Source organism: Amblyomma maculatum, chromosome 2 (assembly GCF_055883805.1).
Source record: "Amblyomma maculatum isolate TAMU_Amacu chromosome 2, ASM5588380v1, whole genome shotgun sequence".
NCBI classification, from domain to species: Eukaryota; Metazoa; Arthropoda; class Arachnida; order Ixodida; family Ixodidae; genus Amblyomma; species Amblyomma maculatum.
This window is the reverse complement of record NC_139345.1, coordinates 80,328,175-80,348,112: the sequence shown is the minus strand read 5'-3', so window position 1 is coordinate 80,348,112 and position 19,938 is coordinate 80,328,175. Positions and strand designations below refer to the sequence as shown.

General features: G+C 43.5%; 2 protein-coding genes across 7 annotated transcripts; both read left to right on the top strand.

The window, feature by feature from the left end:
- The first annotated feature begins 291 nt into the window (after window positions 1-291).
- On the top strand, window positions 292-19,543 carry Ipp (inositol polyphosphate 1-phosphatase). Of its 6 annotated transcripts, none has more exons than XM_084594586.1 (7): window positions 292-567; window positions 7,172-7,284; window positions 9,848-9,956; window positions 10,308-10,525; window positions 13,829-14,090; window positions 16,681-16,855; window positions 18,756-19,543. In XM_084594586.1, the coding sequence occupies exons 3-7, from the start codon at window positions 9,932-9,934 to the stop codon at window positions 19,285-19,287; spliced, it is 1,212 nt and encodes a 403-aa protein (XP_084450712.1). In that variant the 5' UTR covers window positions 292-567; window positions 7,172-7,284; window positions 9,848-9,931; the 3' UTR covers window positions 19,288-19,543. The 6 variants fall into 6 exon arrangements, with proteins under 6 accessions (XP_084450712.1, XP_084450711.1, XP_084450715.1 ...); XM_084594587.1 differs by lacking the exon at window positions 292-567 and adding an exon at window positions 1,045-1,146; XM_084594585.1 differs by lacking the exon at window positions 7,172-7,284.
- On the top strand, window positions 859-7,163 carry LOC146199106 (uncharacterized). The gene has a single exon (XM_084594583.1). The coding sequence runs from the start codon at window positions 998-1,000 to the stop codon at window positions 2,693-2,695; it is 1,698 nt and encodes a 565-aa protein (XP_084450709.1). The 5' UTR covers window positions 859-997; the 3' UTR covers window positions 2,696-7,163.
- Window positions 19,544-19,938: the final 395 nt, after the last annotated feature.

Below are 19,938 nucleotides of genomic sequence, written 5' to 3'. Positions count from 1 at the left end.
ATTTTTGCACGCTGTTCATATATATGCATGCTAATGCCGTGTTTTGATATTTTTGTAGGTATCTTGCCAGCATATACTTCGCAAGAACAAGCTGCATGTGAGATTCAAAATGAGGTAAGATTGCAGATTTTGTTGAATAAGCCGTTAAATGCGGCACTACTATTCAATGTTTCATCCTGATGCGAACGAAAATAAAGCTCTTTTTATTACAATATTTTCACCGGCTTTTTCTTGTGTGTTTGAAGCACCCGCCACGATGCGCGTGCGGATTCGGAGTTGACTGCATGCCCCACCCCCACTATGCGCGCATTTGTTGTCGAGCGACTTCCAACGGTACCAAACCATCGACGCTCCAACTGGCGCAAGCAGGGCCGGATGATTCCGTTCGCGTGCTATTCGGCTATGGAGATTTGAGGTTCTCGACAATTAGACGGTAGAAAAAGTCTGGTGTTGCGGTCTGCGGCACCATTTGAGCGATTTGCGGAGAGCCGCTGCGGGAAGCCGACCAACGTGAGGGTATGTGTCATCCAATTAGGAGGATTTCATGCCTTGTGGAGAGAACTACTGGTAAGTTGGTACGTTTCTCTTTTTTTGAACTGTACGCACAGATGTGAAAGCATCTTCCTCGTCTTTGCTCTCAGTTTTGATAACTTCTCGACGGGCACATATTTCTTCGGTATGGTTCTACCATGGATTCGATCCCGAGCGTAGGTAGGTTTTGGTTTGTGCGTAACGATTTCTGCTTGGGATTCCTGTGTGCTACGAGGCCCACTTATTGTATTTTTTATTCACAAACTTTTATATGCGCTGGCAAATCAAACGTGATTGGGCAGTACGCAATGGATGTGACAACACGGAACTACGAAACTGTCGCGCACATCGTTACCCTCAAGAAGCATGCGGTTTCTTATGGGCACCTTTGGCAGGGCCATACTTTGGCCGTACAATTAATTTAATTTGCCTTAATTTTCGTATTTAATTAAGCCTATCTGCGAAGATGGAGGACTTGGAACGGTTCCGGCAGCGATGGGAGCCGGACGAGCATTGGGCCATGCGTCGGGAATTTATTCTCAGGCACCAGAATCGATTTCCCGAGAACAGGCTGTTATGTCTGGCACAAACGTTCGTGAACATGGAACTGCTTGGGTGCGTATATCCGGATGCTGTGGCACAGTTAGTGCGTGAGCTAGCAAAGGATGTGGCTAAGCCAAATCGGCCAAAAGTGCCTCCAGTTGCTCCGGTCGCTTTCGTCAGGGCTAGCGTCGCGTCGTCGAACGATCCTCCATCGGAAGCCACCGGTCAGACATACAATGCTGCGCCAACGAGGCCGCAGTTTGTGGGCGGCTTTGCGAACAGAGCGGGCCTCGGGTGCGAGTCGCGCAAGCGTGCAGCCAGCCCCATCGACTCGAGCGACGCTGACGGTGCTGCAAAGGTTTCGCGCAAATTTACCGGCGTACTGCCAGAAGAAACTTCCTCCGCGCGGCCCTTCGCACAAACTGCTACGACCGACATCGAGGACCCTAGGCAGCTCGCTAAATTCGAGGCCGTGGCTCAGCTTATCAGGGACGATGCAGTCACCGGAGCCAATATTCTCGACAAAATGCAGCAGGTGTTCTCCAAGTGCGGTTGCAGCCTCAGTGCGCAGTTCGAAGAGCGGTCCGCCCAGAAGCAGAGCCCTGCCGGGTTCGAATGTACCGTTTGCTCGGACGGTGAAATCTTAGGGAAGGCTTCAGCCACGAACAAGAAAGAAGCCAAGCGTCTAGCCTACCAGCTTGTCTGGGACAAGTTTGCCAATACTCCGCGACGTCCAGCGACACCACCTAGTGCTCCCATACTTCCTAAGCGCAACGCCGGTATACAAGCCGTCCCCAAAAGTAACTGCATCCGCCAAAATTCCGCTGACGATGAGGGCGTCCTTGACCTAGAGAAGCTTGTTGTGGTTGAAGCCTTTAATCCTGATGATGTCATTACGACACTGTGTAGGACAGCATGTGCAAACCGGCTGAGAGGCACATTTGAAGTGGAAAATAGGGGTTCCGGTTTTATTTGCACGTATATGCTTGGGTATCAAGAGATCAAGAAAGCAGTGGGCGACACGAAGCCAGAAGCAAAGTTGAAAGCAGCCTCTGCATCTCTAACATACCTCCAAAGTATCGCTCCCACATTGAGGTACAAACGACGAGTAGATGGGTGTGGCCCTGAGTTGACCAAAAACACACTCCAGGCTCCTGGCAGAGGCAATTCTCTAAAGAAGATAACCTCGGAGAATGTTGGCCACAAGCTTCTGAAAATGATGGGCTGGAGTGGTGGTGGCATTGGAAAGGAAGGTGTTGGCATTGTTGACCCTGTGATGCTCAAAGAAACGTCAGGGCGTCAGGGCCTGGGCTTCAGTGGAAGCTGTGGCCAAATGGACAAGAACTTCAAGACCAAAGTTCATCAGATGCTGAAAGAGTTTTCAGAAACCGTTGTGCTGCAGGATCTTGTGTTTTCACCAGAGTTTGACAATGAGGAGAGAAAGTTTATGCATTCAGTGGCACGCAAATACGGCTTAAAGAGTGTCAGTATAGATGGCCCAGAGGGCAGGTTTCTCACAGTGCGTCATAAGCTCTCTGTACATGAGCTTGTGGGCAGGATTCTGGCCTCGGGGCCAACAGAGAAATATGAAGTCATCATGCCAGGACAGACAGATGAGTGAGTGTTGAGACTGCACATAAGCAGCCAGTAAATAGTGGCATTGCAGGTTATGAAGTTGCCTGATTAAAGGGGACAAAGGCAAATGTGGTGGCAGTGTTGCATTGATCTCCGGAATACAGTGAAATCAAAGCCTTGCTGTCCGGCTTTTGCGCACGTGCCGAGTCCATGAGGGCACATTTGAACCCTGTTCACAATGTCCATATTTCATTGAAGGCAAGATTCCAAAAACATTCGTGTTGTGCGATATCATATGAACGAGCTCCAGGTGATTGAAATAGAACCGGGGCCCACGCTACAGCATTCCCCTGAGCTTGACATGAGGCTTCAATACTTTCACAACAGAAATTGGCATGGCGTTTTGTTATTTATATGGTAGCATTACCATCTACAGAGCAAAAAAAACCTAGTGTTAAATTCCCTGACTGGTCTAGTGGTTGGTGACGTTAGGTCATATGATAAGCACTGAATCTGTGAGATGTGTGAAATTATGAGAGCACGTGACATGGCGGAGTATACAAGTGCTCTGGAATGTAGGAGATTTGCTGGTTGTGTGGTATGGCTGAGAGTAGTGATGAGCTCAGCGGCAATTTACTGCTAAAGCCAGAATCAATGCCTCCTGTATCTATTGTGAAAAAAAAATTAAGACTGGTGGTTGGATCCACAACCTACTATAGTAATTAAAAATAAAAAGGAGCTCCATCAAGCTTGCGAGCTGCAATGACGAAAGCCTGTAGCAGCTACGTTGCATTTAATGCTCTTGCATTCCATAGTTATGATTTCATGTGGCTCTGAAACACTGCTCATTGTGTCATATTCACTGCTAAAAATAGTTGCTGTGTGCCAATGTGATCAACAGCAAAATTAAGATATTATGTAAATACCGAAATATGCATTTGATGACCGGCGCTAATAGAATCATAACTCAATCTATGCAACCAACAGGTAAACAAATTTGCTGAAATTGTGTTCCGCGGCCTCTTTTAAGTACTATTGTAATTCATTTTGATGAATGCTACTGCTCATCCTTTGCATTTTTGAGAGTGAACTGTTCTTCGAATAACATTGTAATTCTTGAAAAATTTCTTTCTGATGTGTTGTTTACAACCACAGAGTTTCATCCTGGACTCGGTCACAGAAAAACTATGAACAGGTTTTCCTTTAAATTGTGTCTCTTGTGTGAATGCTGTGTACTCATGGAGGGCAATCCTAAAAGGTTTGGTTTGGTTCGGTTTATGGGGTTTACTGTCCCAAGGAGACTGGGCTATGAAAAAATGCTGTAGACGAGGGGCTCTGGAAACTTTGACCGCCTGGGGTTTTTTAACCTGCACTGACATCGCCAGCACACTTCACCTACATCGAAAAGCGGCCACCATGGCAGGGATTTGATCCCACATCCTTGGGAAATTTATGAAAGGGTATTCTTTGATTCACCTTGGGCAGCGCGTGTAGTAAAGCTAATTCAAGGTACAGGTTCCAATTCTTCCTTACCTTTGGAGTATACAGTTAGCAACCATACTTCTACTTAAGGAAAGTGACAAAATTCCCATAAAGAAAAGTGTTAGGCAAGGAGACACAATCTTCCCAGTACTATTCACAGCTTGCTTAGAAGTATTCAGACACTTGGAATTGAAGCAGTTAGGGATAAGAGTTTGTGGAGAATACCTCAGTAATCTGTGATTCGCTGATGACATTGCCTTACTAAGTAACTCAGGGGATGAACCGCAAAGAATGGTTGGTGACCTAGACAGGAATAGCAGAAAGGTAGGCTTGAAAATCAATATGCAGAAGACAAAGGTAATGTTGAGTAATATCGGGAAAGAACAGCAGTTTACATTAGGTAGTGAAGCACTGGAAGGGATAGGCGAATATATACTTGGAACAGGTAGTAACTGCAGACTGAGATCATGAAAGGAAAATAACTAGAATAAGATAAGGATGGAGGGCATTTGGTAAGTACTCGTAGATTTTACCTAGCAGCTTATTGGTATCACTCAAGAGGAAAGTATACAACAGTTGCATCTTACCCATACTCGCCTATGGGGCTGAAACGTGGAGGCTACTGAAAAGTTGACTATACAGAAAGCTATGGAACGAAAAATGGCGTAATGTTAAGCGACAGGAAGTGTGCAGAGTGAGTCAGAGAAATAACTCGAGTTAAATGACACTCTAGTGGAAATCAAGAAGGAAGAAATGGGCATGAAGGGCATGTAGCGAGAAGAGAGTATAACCGGTGGTCACTTAGGGTAACAAATAGGATTCCGAGGGAAGGAAAGCATAGCAGGGGGTGGCAGAAAGTTAGATGGGCAGATGAGGTTAAGAAGTTCGCAGGGGTCGAGTGGATGCAGCTAGCACAGGACCAGGTTAGTTGGAGGAGTATGGGAGAGGCCTTCGCCCTGCAGTGGGTATAATCAGGCTGATGATGATGATACAGTTATCTTGCATGGTTCAGAATTTGGAAGAATGGGGAAAATTTGCTGAAATTATTGTCGGAGAAAGTCAATATTTGTCACAACCAGACAACGTATGGATTGCTTACAACTTGGAAGAGGTGCGTGGTGTTGTGGATTCTTTTTAGTTGTTTTTTACAGTGAATGCTTTCAGTGACAACAAAAGGTGGAAAATAAAATAAACAGTGAATACTGAAAGGCGACTCGTGCCGTCAAAAAATTTCCTGACCGCGTTATGGCTGCAGTAGTGCCTTCTAAAGGCTTCAAGCGGGAGATTTCAAGAGGCTGTCAAAGAATACCATTAGTTTCTTGACTGTATAAGGCTGCCAATCAGACTCCTCCTGTTGCTCAACTAAGGCTACAAACCATGTCATTTAATAATCCAGCTACGCTTCACGCCATTGAGCCTGAGTCCTTTCCAGCTCAGTGCAAATTTTGTGGCCAGAAGGCAAACTTATACCATATGGTATGGGATTGCCAGGAAAACAAAACAGTCTTGACAATAATAAATCGGCCAACGTGGAAGGGCTGGGAGGTGGCCCTGTTCAGCTTGGACCTCGAGGAACGAGCCCTCGTCGAAAGAGCATGGACGGCGGCTTTTACGAACAGTGTCCCGGACTAGGGATCCGGTCAGCCTGCCCTTAACCCAAGTCCTTGCTGCACTCAACAAAACTTTTCATCATCATCAGACATGATATATATTGCTGCTCTCCATGCCTCGTGAGACCGAAAGCCTCTAACGTTGCATCCATCGTAGGTTGTTGAGACCTAAACAGTATCGAAAAGAAATTCAACTACATTTAGTGGTAGCAGAGTTCCACCACAAGGTGTGATTCTGTTCTCTCAATGGTAGGGTCCTCTGAGCAGCGTCACCTAGCAAAAAATATTGCAAAGTCACCTGGAGACAAATATTGCAAATATACAAATAAGAGCACATTTAAAACCTGCTGCTCTCATCGCTTCTGTGGTGCAATGGTTTAACACTACTTGCCTCAGCACTCGGCCATTGCTGCCTTACAGTTCCCAGAGACAAAAATGTAGTTTGGCGTTTCCTGGAATTGTACTTCTTCTACCGTTGCTTCATCCAAAACTTCACTCAGCTGGCTAGCATTTCATGCTCTTAACTTGGGATAATGTAGCATTTTCCATGGCAGCGAAAATCTGAGAGCTTTCGATGAGGCAGTGCAGTGTCTCAAACGCTCCCGGTACTTGCACATTTCTATGGCGACTCCAACACGACATGCACACAGATGCATGCAACTTCGGCTTTGGCACCATCCTCGTTCAGCAGCAAGATGGTGTCGACAGAGTAGTCACCTATGCCAGCCGGCATTATGAAAAGATATTTGCTACAGCTAGAAAACACACGAAAGATTGGTATTCCATCACTGTGACCAAAAGTGACGCTTTTCCTCTTGCCTAAGCTAGACATATATTTGAATGTTATCGGTGAGCGGAACTGTGCCTAAACACGGTCCTTTCCATCTGCATAATGCATAACGTGTTTGCACCCAATGAGCGGACAACCCAAATAGTTCAGTTTATTCCAACAGGGAGAGGCTGCTAAGTATGTGGTGGTGTTGTTGACTCGGTTAACACTGAGACCATTTCTACAGATCTTTTGCATTAATCTATGATCAGAAATTATTTCTGAGAGTTCTTTTAAGTATAAGTTTCACCCAGTATTATTTACCTTGGCTGTTAATGGGTATGATGATATCCTGGCCAGCAAATTGATCTTGGTACTTAACTAGCATCCTTCCGTGCTGCGAGAAACTGTAATTAACAAGAGAAAATAAATTTTATTTTTGGTGCGATGTTAGAAAAGAATTCGTTTGCTTGCTTATGCATGCCACCCTTGGCGACACCATTACATAAAGTCACTAACTGTAAGTAGCTGGATGCTTACTAAAAATCTATCCTGGAATTCGCATGTGGAAAATATCTGCCATCTGCCTTTCGAAAGCCATTCTGTTTAAAAAATAAGGCACTTGCTCGAATCGCGACGGAGGGTTCTTGCCCCGGCACAGGTTGGACAGCGCCCACACAGCGTTGCACGCCGTCGAGGTGCGCGTCGACTTGCTGATCAGTTGTAGCAACGGCATCATGATACCCCGGTTGAGCACGTAATCGCGGCACTCGGGTGAGTCACTTGCAAAGCCCCCCTTTCAGGTTAAACTACTCACTAATTATGTGCAGTAATCAGGCTTGAAAGGGACAGTCTACTGCTGGAGATGAGCATAAATATATTGGCATATTCTGGTAGAACTTACCGAGCGATGGCAGTATCGAGGGAAGAACTCTTGGTTTAGCCAGTAATTTATATTCTAAAAATCGATTGGGAATATCTGGTTTTAGCAGATGGCACACACCTCATCCATGGTGAGACTGAGTGACCAAGTGTCTGCAAAGCAGTTTAGCTCCCCACATAGTCACATGTTCAGTGCACTTTAAAGAACCCCAGGTAGTCGAACTTTTTGGATCCCTCCATTACAGCGTCTCTCTGCTCAAGCTGAAACATGCAAGTGAATGACGCTGGAGTTTGCAGTGCAAAGAGTAGAGCTTATGTTCTGAAATAATATTGATAGTCGAAGTATCTAAAGAAAAGCTTTAAGGCTTATTCTAGGTTTATGCCATTTGACTTTCCATAAGATTAATGAAATGTGATAATAATAAATCTCTTGAGATAGGAGAAAAATTAAGAAAAAAAATCTTTGGTGAGAATTTCGTTATTACTGAACTATACACTGGTGCTTGAACCTGTGCTGTATTTATTGCCTTGGCACAGCGAACGCATGTCACTGTCATCGCCATTCTCCAAGTCTATATTGCTTTCCATGTGTAGTAAGCTAGCGGCATTTGTTGGCACATTGATTATTATGCAGCACGGATTGATTTTGCTTCCTTGCTCTTTTGTTCACTATTATTATTTCTCTCTGAGCTGAATTTGTAAATTGATCTGCAGAGTGCAATAAATAAATAAATAAATGAACTGACTTATTTACTTTCGAGAAAACTTTTTCTAGAAATTCTGCTGTTGCTTAATTTGATCTCGTGACTTTTACACTGAAAAGGACTCTCTGGCCACGACTTTGGAGCGAGTAATGGCGTAGTCTAGCATCTGAGATGTATGCACGGAAGGTTGTGTTGACACACTGCAGTGCATACTTGCAGAATTAGCCAGTGATGTCAACACCAGTATTTTATTATTTTCTAGGTTATAAAATGCTCCATTTTTGACGTGAATGGTCTGGTAATTTTGTGATAGGAACAGTAGTTGTCTATCAATGAAGTCCAACTTCAGCTGGATTAAGTCAAACTTCAGGGCCCTGCAAGAACCTCGTGGTGTCAGTTAGGAGTCTCTAGCCTAATAGGAATGATGAGAAGAGAGGGGAACTTGGACGTACCGTGGGTCAGTTCTTTTTTTTTTTTTTTTTTTTTTTTTTTTTTTTTTTTTTTTTTTTTGCTGGTTATTTTGCAATGCATACTGCTAAAAAAAAAAAAAAAATATTGCAATAAGTGCTTAGGAGCGGCCTATCATAATACACGTTTTCCAACTTTGGACTTGGGTTTTCCGCCATGGTGGCTCAGCGTTTAGGGCACTTGACTGCTAAACGCAAAGATGCGGGACCAAATCGCAACCACATTGGCTGCTTTTCATTCAAGGCATAAAGCAAAGTGCTCGTGTAGTATGTGATTCTTAATTCTAATTAAATTTGTCAGCGTAATTCCCGAGTATTGAATTTATTTGCATCCAGGCTTCCATTTCAGGAGATTATGGCTGAAGCTTATACCATAGAAAAAGCCACGGCCCCCATGTTGTAGGTTGGTGGAAAATGGGGCACTGTGAATATCTTTAATTTTCTACGACTAATTTAACTTCAATATATTTGCAGTAGGACTGTGTGACATTTTGAGCAGTGGGTGTGAGGCTGTTTGCAAGACAAACACAGAAGTCAGTTGTTTATGGCTTGAACTTTGTGTCGTCTGCTTGCTGCAAACGGTATTTCAGCTTCGTAACCCTTGTTTACAGAAAGAGTGAGAGGTGAGTATTCACTTGGGTAGAAAAGTGGTCTCAAAATGTAAACTGATAAAAACTGGGTTTAGCGTAGCACCAGGCCCGGTAGTTTACTAGAGGATTAATTATGTGTAGTTGCTGAGAACCAAAGGCTCTTTCTGAAGCTCGGAAAGGTTGAGCAGCATTGTGGGAACAATCTAATAGAGCCTGGTGTACAAATAGACCCCCTGATAAAAAAAAAAAAAAATTAATGTTTTTGGAAAGCCTCTATGCATGGAAAAAAAAATAGACTGTACGCCAAAAGTAAAGAATACTGTATTCAGCCCGTAAATAGCAGGTGAGCAATAAGCTTTGAATGCAATAAGAGTGCAGCAAGAGTGAATGCAAAGACCAGTGATGCTGATTGCTTAGCTTAGAGCGTGTCTTTTTTAAAATCTGGGCTTTTGACCAACTGATTTTTTTCTTCCTTTGCTATTGCGTTTACTGAGCAAGTGCAGCTGTCGGATACTGTAATACACGAGACAGACTGCAAGGTATTATCTCTGCTTGAAATTTTCTGCCAGCAAACAGAAAATATTGAATAAGGGCATAGTGTAAACAGGCAGGTTAGAGTACATAGAGCAATTCCTTTCTTGTGCTCTTTTGTGAGATAAAAGTGTTATGACATACTCTCTCGAATTTTTTTCAGATGATCTTTGACACTTGGTGCGATCTTTGAATTTTTGAATTGGCCACTGGTTTACGTGCATCCTGAGTACTTGCAGGAAAAGTGATGGAGCCATCGCTTTCACTACAAGGTGAGCAATACATGACTTCATTGTGCAGAATATCTGGCTGGCATATTCATCTCGTTTCTGCAATAACTTGTTGACATATTTCTGCTGAGCCTACTTCTACTACGATCACAGAGTACATCCATCCTTAGTTTCAGCATTTTCACTTACATCGAGTTGTCAGCGACTTTTTATTGCCATGGTTTAAATAGAAATGTGTCGGATAGTTTTTCTGCAAAAGTGCCGGGCATTTTCATCAAGATGTAGCTAAATTTGTACCTGCGGTGTGACGTTGATAATGCAAGTGTAGTTGTGAACAGAGTTGGAATCGAGGGCTGCATTTCATACTCTCGATGTTGGTGCATTTCTTTGCAGAGGACCAAATAGAGTGGTCTCTGCTGCTCGAGGCCCTTGTGGGTGCTGCAGAGAAGGGGGCCCAACTGGCCAGAGCCTGTCGCGCTGAGGAGCCCCTCTTCCGGCTGCTGGTTGAGGAGAAAGCTGGTCCTGACAGAAATCCTCGCTTTGTGCATGACTTCAAGACGCTGGCCGATGTGCTCATCCAGGAGATGGTGCGGCACGATCTCTCCTGCCTTGTGAGTTGCTTGCTTTCTTCTTTTTTCTTTGGGGAGGCAGGAGGAGGGGGCACAGTTTCAGGCATACTGTCATGTGCAGCCTTTTCTCCTGTTTACAAACAGCTCTGTAGACCTCCACATTTTCAGCTGTTGCTTTACCTGCAGTCCAAAGAGAACGTGCAGTAACATACAAGGCCATGCTTCCTTTAAATTCAAAACAGTTGCAAACACAGTAATCAGTAAGCTTGTAAAGGATATGAATTATAAACCCTCTGCTTTCAGTGCTTGAACATTGTCAGCTCTCAATAATTCAAAGTTGAAGCAGACGGAATATTGTTCAACTTATGTGGAGATTGTTAATAAGGGGAGCCTTCTTACCACAGCATTGACAGGGGCCAAAGCACAGCTCACATGAACCATCAGGTTTGAAGCAAGCCTAGAATGAGCTCTCTGTAGTTACTTTGGTGTGCTACGAACTCTTCAGTTTGCCAAACAGCTGAGGTTATGTTGCATTGAGTGCATACAGGCAAGCTCAGAATGGAATTGCACACGCAGGCTGATAGCAGTCGAGGCACTTTGTGTGCACGAAACTGGCAGCATGCGTTGTCACAATCACAATGGAGCATAACTTCAGTATTTACAATAATAACATTTTTAAGATCAGTGCGTGAAGTTTCAAGAGCGGAATATTGATTTGGTTGAGCGTTTTAGCCTGCATATAACTTCCCCACTGCTTTCAAATATAGCAGGCAGAAACACATATTGTGGCGTGCCTTCAACAATCTGTAGAGCACTTGTTTCCCTGATAGGCACAAGTTGGCATTCCCTGTACCATTGCTGCAAAAGTTTGCTTTTTTGGTCTGTTGTTGCTGTGGACAGTGGGGATTTAATGATAAATTCTGACCTAATCAAGCAGGCATTTCACTCAAGCTCAGTGTTAAATGAAAATTGCTTATAAATTCCACATATATATGAAATTTTAACCTAAACAAGCAAACGGTTAGGTCGAGAGGACTTTTTCAATATGCTCTGGGCGATGTAATGGTCAATATTTGAGATGTGGTATCTATATTTCTCACCACGTAAAATCTTTAACTGGCAACAATGTCTAATCTGTTTTGATAAGTGACAAATTCAAAGCATGTTCAAACGCTTATTTGTGATCTTGGAAAATAAAAAGTTTTGTGCGCAAAATAGAATGAAGAAATAACCACAGCACCTGTCCACCTTTTTGTTGTTTAACACATATGTCCTGGATTTTTGAAGCGAAATCTTCACTACGCTACCTTTAGAGCCATCAGCGTTACGGAGGTTTTCGCCTTCAAATGACCTTCAAAGATACTGTGCCTTTCTTATGAACCAATTTACAATGGAAGCAAACGTTTCACTATGCTAGGTATATAGCAGGTCTTTGTGTGGCACCAAATTTGCCCTTCAAGTCACCTTGGTGGCTACAGCCTCATCAAGCTGCAAACAATGCAGCTTTTTCTTTCGCCACCTTTTTAGTTAATGCAAAATAAACTTGATTGATTGACCTTGACCTAATTAAGCATGAGTGTTCACGATTTCATCGTGTTCATCCAAGTGTATACCGCACCTTCCTTTTCCCAAAACCTAACTTAAACAGAGAGGCAGCCCTAGGTTCTGTGTGCCGTTAAAGGCCCAGAGGTGACCAAATTACTCTTCAGCCTTCCACTACGGAACCTCTGTCTCTCCGCTTCCACTCCCATCTTCCTTCTCTCAAGTCTGGCAGATACTGCACCTTTCCTTTCTTATAAACCAAGGTACAATATACAAGAAAAAAATATGAAAACATGATCCCTAGCTGGTTAAGTGTAGCTGTCCATAATTCCATGGCGTCCACTCAAAAGTATAAGGCTCCTTCCTTTCCCCAATTTAAATAAAAATTATTAAAAAAAACCGCGGGTTCAAAAGAGGGTGTTAAAGAGGCTATCGCAGTAACACTCGTGCTCTATCACTAGGTTCAAGCCATGTTTAAACCCCCACAATTTTTTGCGTTAGAGTGTGCAAATATTCGAAATTTTCGAATAATGATTTAGATATCGTTCTTGTCATTCTGCTGAACGAATTAAGTATTGCGTATTTAAAACTATTTGAAGTGAATCTAATTAATTTCTAAGTTCCCACACAGTTTTCGAATAATTGGCAGAAAGTTCAAATAGAAACTTCATAGCCTTTTTTTTTTTTTTCCATGACTAGTATTTCAAAAATCGCTCCCTGGTTCTGCTCAGAGTGCTACCGCGATCAGTCTATTCAGGATGAAGTGTTCTGCGATCAGTCTATTTCGGAAGAAGGGTCCACTGCCACAAAGTGGTCCATTTGGACAGCAGCATCCACAATGGTCATAAATATTGCTTTCATGATTGGGCAATACAACAGGGTTCAGCCAAGTCTACCAAACTTGGCTTTTGTAGCCAAGACGTTATGGCTTCCCATCCCTCTCATCAGCTGAGATTTGGCTTTTCCTTTTTCCTTTTCTCTTTGCCATAAGCAGCAAAAGGTCATTTTCCGACATTTATATGACATGGCAGTCAAAAGTTAATATACTGACTGTGTTCGTGTTCCTGTAAGATATGAGCGTTGCATCTTTCTACAAGCATCTTCAACATGATAACTTATAGTACCACTGCTACTGCTTTGCTTTTTCACGTTAATATGTCTTCTGTACGAATATATGCTCAAGTAGGAAGTAATAATCACACAGGTAGACATATTCAAATTCAGTTTGGCTCTTTCACTACTTAGTTCATGTTTGATTCTGTTTTTAAGTGTGTCATTCCAATTCGGTAGCAACGCTAGACCGCCACTATTTGATTTTATTTTGAAAAAGTACTACTTGTACACTCTTTAAACAAACTTGATTGTTTAAACAAAATAAACATGATTGATTGACTTTGACCTGTTAAGTGTGGGCGCTCACAATTTCATGGTGTTCACCCAAATGTATACTACACCTTCCTTTTCTCAAAACCTAAAAGGGAACTATGGTAGTTTAAATTTAGTTTACCGGGGGCATTCTGCACATAACATGGCGCAATCAATTACCCTCTTCATTAGCACCATGGCAAATCCTAATCGCTTCGAAGTACTCTGTTTAACACCGCTGTTAATACACTTCTTGACACTATTATTAATACCCTCTTGCATTTCCTTAACTTTTTGTCAGAAAAAAGGGCTTAGCATGGTTTTTCCGCTCAAAATTTCTTTCTTTTTTGAGATGTGGGGTGGTAGCTTCATTCTGTGCAATCCCATAAAGCCACCCCTCTTTTATAACAGTTTGTGCTACGCCTCTTTCAACCGTAGCATCCGGAGCTAGGCAAAGGCGTGCGTGGAGAAGAAAGCAACAAGTTCACCAACAGCCAGGGTGAAACCATCTGTGTTGAGGTGCAATCAACGCAAGAAGAAACGGCACAACTCCTGGAGCGTGTGCTAGATGGGAATGGTGTAGCGGCAGCCAAGCTGGCTCTAATTGTGCACTCGAACCCCGAGGTGTGCGAGGACACAGAACTGGCCTCATGTCCCGTGGCCTGTGTTTCGTCCCTCGGTATATGGATTGACCCTATCGGTGAGTCTGAACAACATTCTAGGGTTTGCTACTATGCTGTGCTTTCTCGCTGTACTGTATCAGACTTCAGTATGTTATTCACTCATTTTGAAGTGGCAGAAATGGGGCTTTATGATGTACAGCCTTTGTCGAAAGTTTAGAGCCCAGAGGGTTTGGTTTTAAGCCGTATATTATGCCTTCTTTAACCATCGTGGAAGTTCTAGCCATTGGAGAGGGCAGGACGAAAAAAATTAGCTGGGGTTTAGCTTTAGTTAAACCCAGCTGGCTGCGTAAGCAATGCTGCATTAAATCCATTAATCCATTGGCGATCTTCATCTTGTCTCTTAAGCCCGTTGTTGCTTCCTGGCTGCAGCAAGCCGATGTAGCTTCTCTTTGTGTTTATCAGACAGCATGTCGAATGGTCATGCAAAGCGAGCGAACACGCATTTTTTAAACTCAGTTTCCACCACCTCTCCACATTCTGAAACATCTGGCTAGAGCGCAGCGCCTCCCCCTCAGCAACGCCAGCACCTCCACTCGGCAGCGTCGCAGCTGTAGCTGCGGCGGCTACAGACTGGGTTTACCCAACGGCTTGAAGAAGAGGCCCATCTGCGGTTGCACTTGTTGCTAGGGGCCCCATCTGCAGTTGCTTTAAAGGTCAAACGTGGCTACCGGCTGGGTTTACACCACGGGCTGAAACCTGGTGTTGTATTGCTTATGCAATAAAATCTTCTTGCCTTCAGCAAGTTTGGAAACCTGGGAATGCATTACGAGCCACATAGTATGGCTCAGAAGTCGACCTCCTGGGCTCTAAACTTTTGACAAAGGCTGTACATTCATAGACTAAGACAAGGTTTAAAAACTGCAACTTGACTTTTGAATACACTACTTGTCTTTTGAAATACCAGTGCGGGGAGTTGCGTGTTGTGCCAATAAAGGAGTACAATGCCGTGATACTTTTGCTCCCTCTGCTGGCTTGTCTTTTGTTTTGCCTCACTCTGTAATATATTGAGCTTCCTGAACTGGAACAGTTGTACAGTTTTTTCAATTGCAGAGCTATGTATGTGGAACTGTAGTCATCATATCATCCTATCAAGTCATCACGTGTTAGTCCTCAAATGTGGTGAAGTTCGTCCTAGCAATGCTCGGAATATACCAATCAGCTATACTGAATGTAAAAGCATCTAAATATTTGATAAACATGGAATGCTTCTGAAGTGGCAGCAGAATTTGTTTGATTAATATAATGAAAATTTTAGTCCTGCTATGCATGTTTTGACACCACTTGAGGATTTTCAGTTGCTAGCATAGAATCTTTTGATTACAAATAGCGAGAACTTGCTGCTTTCATGTGGTCTGCTGTATGTTACATAACACATTCAGTGGTACATAATACATTCATAATACATAATACATTCAAGGGTATGTTCAGCGACAACACATCTAGCTGTCATTGCTGAGTCCCCCTTTTCTGACCCAGGCCTTGATTCATAACTGTGCACAAACAGGAAGATTATAGTATAAAAGGGCAACTCGAGGTTTTTGTTTTTTTAACATTTTGAGCTCCTAATCACGTCGCATTCTTTACAGTCCCGTCCCTCTTATGCAAAAAAAATTTGTTTCAAAGTACTAAGCAGTAGTACTTTAAAAGAGCAAAAACAAGAAAATCCAGAAACCAGAAAGTATGTTTTGGCCAACCCATGACATCATGAATACAGCCACAAAACTCATCATGTGCTCATTTACTTAAGCTGACGACTGTTAGTTAACAGCAGGAGTTACTAGTTGTCTGAAATGGTCAAAAGCAAGCTCTGAATTTGGTCCTACAGCAAATAGAGAGTGAATGTATATACAGCTGTGTATCCAGTGATGTTGTGCGTCCAAGATTACCCTTATTGATTCTCCGACTGTGAACGCAATGTTAGAAATTACAAAGTTAATTTGCCCGCCAACAAAGCATTGAACTGCTGTAAAATTTAGTACAGATGACCTAATAACTGAGGAAAAAAGGTCGTGAAAGTTTCAGTAAAATCCAAGGAGTTATAAAAAGAAAAAAAAAAGGCGCCAGAGTTGCTCTTGAGGTCAACAGTTACAGAGCCCAAACTTGCCTAGCAGAATTGAAATTGCTGCGGAGTATGGCATCTTGCGGTGTGCACAATGATGTGATCAGCCTCAAGAGGAAAAGTTGACACATGCAGTTCTTTTATCATTATTTTAGCGCATCTTGCTGTTACACAAAATAAATTGAAGTGTGCCCAACCCACCTTGATATATGTGCCAGATACAGGGTAGTTCTAGGTTTTATGGGCCTCTGCAGCCTCTGATCTACTTGTACATCTTTGTAAATTGTGTAGTATTTGTGTTTCATGCATGGAACCTGTCTCTGTTAGGGTGAGGGACAAGAACAAAAGCTTTAATGTTGAAGGACAAAGAGCTAGCCTGCTTACATTTAGGCTGAAAAATGTGGGAATCAGAAGTTTTAACATATGGCAAAAAGTGGCAGCCTATGTTAGTTTTCGATTAGTGTTCTGAACAGTGTGCACAGTTTCGTGATAACCTGCTAATGCCTCTTTGAGTTGATTGTGATAATACGACTATTCCCTGGTTTCAGATTCCACTTCGGAATACATATCGGGCAAGTGGGGTGACGAAGACGAAGGCAGTGGCATAGTGAGCTCGGGTCTCCAGTGCGTCTCCGTCCTGATTGGTGTTTATGACCGGAACACCGGCTTGCCTGTGGCTGGTGTTGTGAATCAGCCTTTCCATCACCTCGATGACCAGAACAGGTGGGAACGTTGTGCATATGGGACCCCATGTTCTTTGCATCAATAAATGAGCAAGCGCATCCAACTTTAGGCATACACCTACCTATATGTGGGTGTTTGGTCAGTTGTGGCTCACCAAGGGCTGCACCTAAGATATGTCTGCATTTAGATAATAACATTGAGCCATAGTATTCGCTTACCATTCAAGAAATTAGACTTTAGTGCAGCTGTTTTGAATGCAAAACTGCCCTGAAGCCTATCCATCCATTAGCGGTCACAGGAGAGCATTGAATCTCACTTGGAGGCTGCTACTTTGTATACAGTGAATCACTCTGCATTGTGGGCAGCCACATAATGCTAACAGCGCTTTTAATGGTCATCAGTGTTGTTATTGTAAACAGTATGCACTGTCTGTTGGAAGAAGCAAGGTGCATTTTAGTTCATGCTATTCTGTAATTACCCTTTATTCTGCACCCCTTTGTAGTGTGTAATCACAATTTATGCAGGTACTGATTGCACTGGCCTCATTTTGATGAAGGCAGAATATAAATATAATTATGTACATTCATGGGTTGGGATTTCTTTGTGTGTTTAAGATTGGAGTAGGTTTAAAAGTAATGCGGAACACTTCCTGATATGAGGTACAGCACTGCATTGTTTTGTAAAAAATTATGAATCAGTTAAGCAGTTCTCTTTTGGCAGCATGCATCTTCCCTCAGCTGCCATCTTCACTTTTACCACAGAGTCGCTGGATTGCCCACCATAGCCAGCTTTTCACATATGTTAACCTCATTAACCATCTCAGCTGCCACATCTAAAATGGGAGCAGGCGATTTTATACCATATATACTGCCACTATGGATCATACTTCAAGTATGCAAAGGTTTACTCTACATATTTAGATATAGTAGCTCGAATTGGCTGCCTAGGATCAGTTTAGAGCTCACTGAAACATTTGTCATTTCATTTGCATTGATGTACTGATCTGTATTGGAAGAGCAGTGCAAGGTAGCTAAACAAATGGATTGATAGTGTGTGGCTTGGGTAATTGCTTTCTCAATTTTAAGAGCTCTTAAAGCCATTGAATGCTACATTGTTTAAAGTGTCACAGGGCCATTGTATAGCCTCTGTCCAGATTCACCCAGTTCCTGATAAAAGAATATCTTAAAAATGAAAAAGTGGGAGAGAGGAGAAGAGCGTGAGGAGGAATAGCAGAGCAGAACCACAGACTCGTTCCAGAGTATCTGAATGCTGGTCAGTTCTCTGTACGTATTGACAAAGGCATTATTGTCTGATGTTCTTATCAGTTCATGCTATAAAACATTCATCAATACCTGAAGATGTTGTCAAGATATGTTTCATGCTAACTCAGCTGATGGGCATCCAACTTTTCTTTATCAATATTCGGTTAATCATTTTCCAGGCTCGTACGAGGAATTTCAGGCTTTTCTTGTGAACCCTTGTCTTGACTCAAACAAGCATCTGAGCTGGTGAAACTGGACGAAGAAAAAAAGTTTTCTTCCTTTTGTTAACAATCGAGCATGGTGTAAAGGGACTCTGAGAAAGCTTTAAAAAATAACAGTGCAGAACAAAGGAAAATAGCTTAAGAGAGCTTCTTGTTGGGCTAGTTGGTGTCTATTCATTATAAATTAAAGGCGCCAAAACAACACCCATACACACAAGAAAAGAAGAACGGGACACAGCTCTGTCCCGTTCTTCTTTTCTTGTGTGCATGCTTGTTGTTTTGGTGCCTTTAATTTATAATGAAAAGAAGATAGCACGAGGTTTTCTGGCCTGCACTGCCAATTGGGTGTGCAGCTTTTTCTTGCGTACCGCACCTAAACGGTGTTCTCCGCATTACGAAAGTGACAAGCATCTCCCTCATCATTTGCCGTTCGTGCCATTGCTTGGGCGTGTGCAGGCCTGTCGGACGTTGCTACTGGGGCCTTGCCCTGGGCGCACTCCAGTGGCACAGCCATCAGTTCATGGAGGATGAAGACCCGGACCCCCTGCGGCGGCGGCACCACCCCCGCGTCTTGCTCAGTGCCAGTGAGAGCAGCGCTGTGGTTCAGGCGTTGGAGAATGCCGGCTGTGAAGTTCGCTTTGCCGCAGGCGCTGGGTACAAGCTTTTGTGTGTAGCGCTGCTGCGCGCTGATGCTTACCTGGTCACACAGGGCACCACCTATCGCTGGGACACCTGTGCCCCGCATGCCTTACTCTTGGCACGAAATATGGGCCTCTTTGCGGCCATTGCCGACGCCGGTGTTCCCTGGTGCGTGCCCGCGCCTGTCAGCTACGCGGAACCGGATGACGATCTTCGCGACAGGGTCTCTGGCGCAGCGGTATGGCGTAACAGTCGGTGCCTCTTTGCCTGCCGCAACTCATTCAATTCAAGGCTGGTCTTTGATGCGCTCAGAGCATCTTCAATTGAGGCTACGAGTAGTGTGTCATGAACAATTCTTTCAGTGCAAGCGAAGAAGGTGAAATGGCTAGTATGTGCGCATATCTTTCTGTCGAAAGCTCTAGGTGTAATGTTTGAATGGTTACAAGGGTTGGAATGGTTATGCATCGTAAAAGTGTTGGCACTTAAGTGAGCGAGTCTGCAACAGCAGTATGCATTAATACCGTTTCTTGGGCTAGTTGGTTCATATTTCTATTGTGAAAAACTGCGCCGAAATAAACACACCACAAGACAGAGGACGGGACAAAGGCGCTAATGTCCTTTGTCCCGTCCTCTGTCTTGTGGTGTGTTTATTTCGGCGCAGTTTTTCACAATAGAAACAGCAGTATGGTGGAGTGTGGAGCCAGATAAGTATACGGCAGTGCACAGGTATGGAAATGCATGGCTGATATGGTTAATATTTAGACAGCTGCGCAAGTGACTGCAGCATTCAAGAAGAGCATGCAAGAAATCTAATCAGCAGCTGTCACTCTGCTTGGTCTTCTGGTTTCTCGTTGCTTTTTGGATTACTTTAGTTTGACCGACAGCTGTAGACACGTACTTGACTAGTATGCGTCATGGGTCCCAGCACCTACAGTTGAGTATTTCTGTAGGTGACTTGCACCTGCATCACACGGCCTCTGTGCTGGTAAACCTGCAGCAC

Excerpts from the sequence above, each read along its gene's own strand:
- LOC146199106 (XM_084594583.1), top strand. The coding sequence starts at position 998 with ATGGAGGACTTGGAACGGTTCCGGCAGCGATGGGAGCCGGACGAGCAT.
- Ipp (XM_084594585.1), top strand. The coding sequence starts at position 9,932 with ATGGAGCCATCGCTTTCACTACAAG. Across the intron at positions 9,957-10,307 it reads GCCATCGCTTTCACTACAAG|AGGACCAAATAGAGTGGTCT; the intron begins GTGAGCAATACA and ends ATTTCTTTGCAG. Across the intron at positions 16,856-18,755 it reads CACCTCGATGACCAGAACAG|GCCTGTCGGACGTTGCTACT; the intron begins GTGGGAACGTTG and ends GGGCGTGTGCAG.